The sequence below is a fragment of the Charadrius vociferus genome, unplaced genomic scaffold, assembly GCF_000708025.1.
Source record: "Charadrius vociferus isolate BGI_N301 unplaced genomic scaffold, ASM70802v2 scaffold343, whole genome shotgun sequence".
In the NCBI taxonomy this organism is placed as follows: domain Eukaryota; kingdom Metazoa; phylum Chordata; class Aves; order Charadriiformes; family Charadriidae; genus Charadrius; species Charadrius vociferus.
The window spans coordinates 3505-11056 of NW_009647952.1; the positions used below are offsets into that span (position 1 = coordinate 3505).

Here is a 7552-nt window from a genome sequence, read left to right on the forward strand (position 1 = left end):
TTGTCTGGTTGTTTTGCTTATTGTTGTATTTTAATCTTGATCAGCCGTTATATACTGTTGAGCTATTAAGAGCTTTTGGCCCAAGGTTCCTAACTGAACAGTCAAAATACTGGTCATTACTACTAGGTAAAGAGATTTTGTAACTTAACCTATTATTTCAGGTGCTTGAGTTTGCCCTTATTTTACTTCAAGAATTCAAGTTTCTAATTTTGGGAGAGCAGTGTCCTTTAGAGACATAAGTACACTTCACAATTGAGTCTTGTGTCAGCTGCACATGTCAGAAATGACTGGCTCCTTTTAGTTGTTGAAAGGCATTAGCAACAAATCTGCCTCTTATTTTTAAAAAAAAAAGTACATTTATTGCTGTTTTAAAGCGATTTTATTTATTTACAGGTGTCAGCTGTGATGCATGTTTAAAAGGAAATTTTCGAGGTCGCAGATACAAGTGTTTAATTTGCTACGATTACGATCTATGTGCAACTTGTTATGAAAGTGGTGCAACAACAACAAGGCATACAACTGACCATCCAATGCAGTGCATACTAACAAGAGTAGATTTTGGTAAGTGATAATTTCAAACTCTAGTAATTTGCTGCTGTGTTGCGTCTACAAGCATAATATGGATTTTCATGTTTCTACTTAGTAATCACTTTACCCATTAGCACACTGAAAATAAAAGCAAGTCTTCTAAAATCAGGCATGTTTTCTTTGATTTACACATACAACAACTGATGTATGTATTTCTTTTAATTGGTACATATATTTTTTTAATCTTATTTTGGTCTGATAACAGCAGGTAATAAATATTCTGAATAACAATGACTACTCCTAACTAACTTCCAGTTCAGAAGATGTGGCAACCTTCTCCCCCCAGTATGCTTTACTGAAGTGCCATAGTGTACAAGCAGAAAAATCCTGGTGAGATTTTGTAGGAGTGTTATTCATTGATGGGTTACGTGGAACTATAAGTGCAGCAGTGGTAGTGATGGGCTGTACTGAGTACGAAAGACTAGTAGCAAGGACTAGCATGTAGTCTTCTTGGAACTCTTTTGAAGATTTACTAATTTTAGACTTATTTCTGACTGTAAACCATGTCGATATTTAAAACAAAAAATAATTGTTCTTGTCTCCTGCTTGTTGTTTCTGTTGCATCTTATTTGTAACAGGTTGTAACTCATGAGGTACTCCTGTGACAAACCGCTGCACTGAGATCTTGCTGATGCTGGATTTCATTTTTATGTTAAGTCCACAGGACTAGCATTTTAATACAATTTTGGGTTTTTTTAGTGATTCTGGCTGTATTGTTCTTTGTTTTGAATTTTTTAAAGATGATAATTTCTTAAAAGCTGGATTCTTATGAATTGTCAATTACTTCTTTACCTTTGTGATTAAAACACAAGTCTATTTCTTTATTGCTCTAAAGATTAGGGAATAGTTATATATAGAAATATGCAGTTGGTTTCTCAAAATGGCCTTTGAATGAAGATGTCCTTCACTATCTTTTAATTATCAGGCCTCTTGCCCTAAGACTGCCTGGTCATGACTTCAAAAATCCAGGGTTTGGAAGGAAATAATTTAGTGCATTATCAAAAATGCACGCCACCATTTTAGCTTGCATATGTTTCTTCTTGGGCTTCTTTTTTTTGGGCTCACTAATGAGGTAAAATTCTCTGTGTACGGTATATTAATTTAGAGTTCTGCTCACTGTTTGAGATGCACAGTTCAAACTTCTTAGCCCCTTAGCAACAGTTGTCCTTGGATGTTACACATGGGCTAAAAGGACAGCATTGCCATAAACATTAAAAGCTCATCGTAGCGGTAAGGGGACTGAAACATGCTTGCTATGAAACCTTAAGCTAACAGTAGATGTCAAAGCTTTCCATGTACTGCAATGAGGAAACTTGTTCTAAACATTACTCTCTTAAAAAAAAAAAAAGTCTATCACCAGAACCTAAGAACATCTAGGAAATGTATTTTGTTTCTTGTAACTTCAATATTTCTCTTTTGGAAGTCTTTGATAAACATACTTTTTGGTTTAATGCGTTTTATTTGTGTATGTTGTCAGAGCAGAGAGGAGTTATTTTTTACTTTCCAAGTCTGCGTGAAGAATACAGGTAGCAAGGTGGAAGAAGGTTCACAGTTAAGTATTGAGATGGGTAATAGGATTCCAAGGCCTACTTCTGCATTGCTTGGTGTTTATGCTACTGTGGCTTCTTTAAAGAAGAATAAGAAAACAAGCTTTAGAAATTTCGTATGGCTTGATATCCGAGCATTGTTCCCACAGAACCACTGTTAGGAAAAAAAATACTGTAGCTCAGCTCTGCAGCAAGGCTCCTGGTTAGATTAGCACTGTAGAACAAGAACAGAAAGGAATGCATCACCACCAGATTGTGAACCACAGCAAAGGTTGATGGCAGTGGAATACTAGTGACCTTGTAAGCTTATACACTGGAGAATTAATTGAGGCATACTTATAAATAACATATTCCTTAGGGCTCAGGAAGGTCTGTGACACCAGTCTTAAAATGTTTTTCTTTTACAGTACCATGTAGAATGTCAGACATAAAGGAGTGTGCCTTTACAGTATTGTACAGATGCTCAGAGAAACTATGGTAACTTTTCAGAGGGCCTTGTGTAGCCAAGGAGATCATGTGACTTTGAGGAACACCCAAAAAATTAGGAGCTAAGGTGTGTTAAGTTTAATTAGAAAATCAATAGTCAGTGGTAGGACTAGTTTAGAGTAACATGTTTCAGACTTGTCAGGATAGCTGTACTAGTGAATATTAAAAACCACCAAGGAAGCAGATATTTTCAGGGTTAAAAGAAAATAAGCTCAAGGGGCAGATTGTCAGTGTAAAACTAAATAACATAGAAGTAATAAAGGCTTCAGTTACTTGCTAGTGACACGAGAAGTCAAATTAAAGGAGAATGTTTTCTAATGTGTGACAGCATGAGTAAGGCATTTTCCTAAGTAAGGAAAACTTAGGTAGAAACACAGAATGGAAGGCTGTTAGTATAGGTAGATGTGTGAATTGTAGTTTTCCTGGCCATTGACAAACTTCAGTAGTGTTGTCTGTAATCAGGTTTGATACAAAGGTATGGAAGCTGTTAATATGAGTAAACTTACAGTTTTTGCTGATGGTGGGGAAGGAAGTGGACAGCTGGTGAAAGATGAGAGTTTTGCCAAGGAAAAGGAAGCAGAGTGGGGGGATCCTTCCATTGCAAAACTGATGCAAGCTCTTCAGTGGCAGTCAGTGTCATTTTTCTAATTTTAAAAGTGTGCATAGGGATCAGTGAGTCATTTGCTCAGGGTCCATCTGCAGCTGATGAAAAGGGCCCTGTGCCTCTAGTTTCCATCACCATTCTGGCCAGCACTGTCTATATGCAGATAACTGTGGAGTTCACTTAAGTACTCTGTGCCTAAAGCTGTGACCAAGTTGAGGTTTGTGGTGGACAGCTTATCACATGGATGACCCTATGTGTCTGGGGTTGTTTCAGCATAGAAAAGGTTAAGGTATTTTTTACCTCCATGAAAATTCTGATCAGTTTTTAGGGTTCCTAGGTACTGTAATGATGTTGCAGAGCATATTGCAAGGAGGTGGACTTCTTCAGGTGCTCTGAAGGAGCTTTTGTTGTAAACTTGATATTTTTTTGATTTATTTTCCCTCCCCAAGACTTGGACTAGTATAGGAGCCCATATAAGAACACTGAAAACAAATAAAAAGCCATAGTGATTTCTGGCTACACATGTGTTCACTAGTTGGTGTATTTGTCTTTCAGGGGTCAGTGTATGACCTAGTATTAATTTTAAAGCAAGATGGGATCCAGAACAGTGTCAGTGCTATTGATCTTTGGTCTCCACAAGAGACACTGGAAAAAATGCTTTAACACATGCACCAAGAGCGATATGCTGCTGTAACAGGGACAGAGCTTAAAATAAAATATGAAGTCTCATAGGTAATGACAAGTGGCCTTTAAAGCATGAATCCAATTAGTTTATTTCTGAGGGGTAAAAGAGTAGAATTGCAGTAGGCCTGTGTAAAGAACAGGAATGTGCTTACCAGGCAGTCATTGTACTCTTGTGCTTTTTGTAGGACAATTTGTCAGGACAATGGAGGAGTTCAGAGCAAATTTCCTGGTTTTCTTTATCCCAAAAAAGAATCCTAAGCTGTTAGGATGCTTTATGATTTTAAGCATGTGGGTTGCACACTACCCCCACCATTTTAAAGGGCTTGTACTGGCAAAGAAATTAATATAAATTGTTAGTAGAATTCTCTGCAAAAGTTATATTGAGTTACTTTGATAAAAGACCAGAACAAGTGTACCTTCACTTGTCAGGTCAAGTGCTTATGTGACAGAAGATTCTGCCACCTTTTGTGCCTAATTCTTGGGCAAAGGGAGCTGCTTAAATAATAGTTACCTTGATAATGAGTAGTGTGACATCTGACTGGATTCACCAGAGTTCAGCTTAAGGCTTTTGTGATTTTTTTTTTTTTCAACCACTAGAGCAAGATCTCTCTGGTAAGCTATGTCAGAGCGTCATAGAATAGTCTAGTTTGTTTGGAAGGTGACTCTGGAGATCATCTAATGCAACCTTGTGTTGGAAACGGACTTAAGTTGGGCTATCCCATCAAGCCAAGTCTTGAATATTTCCCTCAAGGGATGTTTCACCACTGCTGGGCCACCTATTCCAGTGTTTAGTTCCTGCAGTGAATGTTGGGCTTTTCTTGTTTGTTTCCCATTATTCAAATGCAATTTCTTCTGAAGCAGCTTGTGCCTGCAGCCCGTCACCATGCTACCTTTTGAAGAGCATACCTCTGTTTCCTCTATAACTACTTTTGCAGTATAAAAAGTTGGAGATGAAATCCACCTTGTGACTTCTCTAGGGTGGATGAACCCCATTTCTTCAACCATTCTTATGTCAGGCTCTCCAACCCTCTGTCTTGGTGGACACAAATGTGTGTGTGCACATACAACACACACACAAACTCCCATAGTGTCTCTCCATTTTATTTCAATATGTGTCTTGAACTGGAGAGACAGAAACTGAACCCTGTGTTGCTGGTGTTGCCTAACCATTGCCAAGTAACCTGGGATAATCACATCTTTTCACCTGATGGCTGTTCTCTTACTGACTTAGCCCAGGTCATCATTTGCCTTCAGTGATGCTGGGGCATACTGCTTGCTTATGTTTGGCTTGTTGTCCACTGGGATCCCCCAGTCCTTTTCAGTAGAGCTGCTCCCCAGCTAGTTGAGCCTGCCTTTGAGCAGCAGCTGCTGTTTTGGCACTGGTCAGTATTGGTAGACAGGCTGCAAATCCTCTGTCATCTTCATTAGCAACTGTGCTCATTCATGGCTTCGACATGTGGTTCTTACTGTTGGGAAGCAGCAAGACCAGGGCTGCCTCACAAAGAATAACAAACCAGGAGCTGAGGGTGACCGCAGCACAGGCAGAAGCAGAGGGCTTACAGACAGGGTGTGTGGGGCAGGGTTGGTAACAGGAGGAGATCCTGTTGATGGTCTCAGACAAAGCAAGTATAATAAGTCAGCTGTGGGGTCAATGCAGGAAATGCATCTAAGGCTGGTGGGCGGCTGGGTACAGCTGCAGCATAGTTTGTGGCCAGATGGTCAGAACTTAGCTGTAGGCCATGAGCAAAGGGTGTGTCGTAGAGGTCCGCTTTGAAGCTGGTCAAGGTAACTAAGGCCTATTGGTCAGCTCAGGGCCCTGACACCTGCTAGGGAAACAAAACGCCCAGTTGCTGCTGGACGAGTAACTAAATACCTGCCATGTAATCATTGTCAGCCTCACCAGCATGTCTCTCACACTGAAACAATTAGCCCAGCGCTATCTGGCTGTGAGGTTGAATTTTGAGATTGGCAACCGATAAAATGGCATGAGGAAAAATGGAGGATGTACTGTTTCTTCCTGCTAGACATAGCTGTATAGGAACCTTGCTGAAAGATTGAAATAGTGATGCTCCGTCTGGGAGGAATGAGCAGCTGTTTCCAGATTCAACGAAACTGGCATTTTACTCTGGCAAACATGGCTCTTTCACTGCCATTGTAGTGAAAGGGGAGAGTTCCAAGTGAGGTGAGTAGAGATCCCACCTGTTGAGAGTAGATCCATCCAGTCTGTAAAGCAGGACAACGTTGATGAACAGAATATTAGTCTAGATGAGTATTACAACTATATATATACAGTTGTGTGCCTTTGTTTCATAGGGTAAGATAATTCTGTTTGGAAAGGATCTCTGGAGGTCTTTGGTCCAACCTTCTGCATCAAGCTGTGAGATCAGACCAGGGTAGTCAGGGCTTTGCCCACCCACGTCTTGAAAACCTACAGGAATGAAGATGTCACAGGGGCTGTTTGGGTATCCTGTTCCACTGTCTTTCTACATAGGGGAAAACATTTTTCCTTATATCCTCTTGTCCTCCTGTTCTGCAGCACTGTGAAAAATCTGGCTATGTCATAGAATCATTATGGCTGGAAAAGACCTTTAAGATTATCAAGTCCAACCATTATCTAACTCTGCCAGGCCCACTTCTAAACCATGTCCCCAAGCATCATATCTAGATGGCTTTTAAACACATCCAAGGATGGCGATTCAACCGCTTCCCTGGGCAGGCTGGTCCAGTCTTTGATAACCCTTTCAGTGTATAATTTTTTCCTAATGTCTAACCTAAACCTCCCCTGGTGCAACTTTATGCTATTTCCTCTTGTCCTATCGGTTGTAACTTGTGAGAAGAGACCAACGCGCACCCTTCTACAACCTCCTTTCAGGTAGCTGTAGAGAGCGATAAGGTCTCCCCTCAGCCTCCTTTTCTTCAGACTAAACAACCCCAAATCCCTCGGCTGCTGCCCATAAGACTTATTCTCAAGACCCTTCACCGGCTTTGTTGTCCTTCTCTGGACCCTCTTCAGCACCTCAATGTCTTATACTGTGGCACCCAAAATTGAACACAGTACTCAAGGTGCGGCCTCACCAGTGCCAAGTACAGTGGGACAATCACTTCCCTAGTTGTGCTGGCTACACTATTCCTGATGCAGGCCAGGATGCCGTTGGCCTTCTTGGCCACCTGGGCACACTTCTGGCTCATGTTCAGACAGCTGTCAGTCAGCACTCCCAGGTTGTTCTCTGCTGGGCAGCTTTCCAGCCACTCCTCCTGAAGCCTGAAGCATTGCGTGGGGTGGTTGTGGCCCAAGTGCAGGACTTGATACTTGGCCTTGTTTATGCTCATGCTATTGGCCTCAGCCCATTGATCCAGCCTATCCAAGTCCCTCTGAAGAGCCCTCCTGCCTTTAAGCAGATCAAGGCTCCCACCTAACTTGACATCATCTGCAAACTTACTGAGGGTTCTCTCAAGCCCCTTGTTGAGATCATAAATGATCTCCTATCTTGTAGGTATGGGAGCAGCTCTTGGTTGATGCAAAAGTGTCTGCTCCAGGCTGAACCAGTGCTGGCCCTGCAGTATCTCCTTGCAGGGTGGGTGTTCTAGTCCTGCCATTTTAATGGCTGGCCGCTGAACTCACTTCCATTTTATGTCTTCCCCG

At 41.3% G+C, this 7552-nt stretch overlaps 1 protein-coding gene across 1 annotated transcript in view; it reads left to right on the forward strand.

The window, feature by feature from the left end:
• Positions 1-393: 393 nt before the first annotated feature.
• KCMF1 (potassium channel modulatory factor 1) overlaps positions 394-7552 on the forward strand; it is a gene marked incomplete at its 5' end in the record, with an annotated part of 32077 nt that continues 24918 nt past the window's right edge. Inside the window, one exon of the mRNA XM_009883310.1 lies at positions 394-561. Within this exon, the coding sequence (XP_009881612.1) occupies positions 394-561 (168 nt within the window). The remainder of the gene's footprint in view (positions 562-7552) is intronic.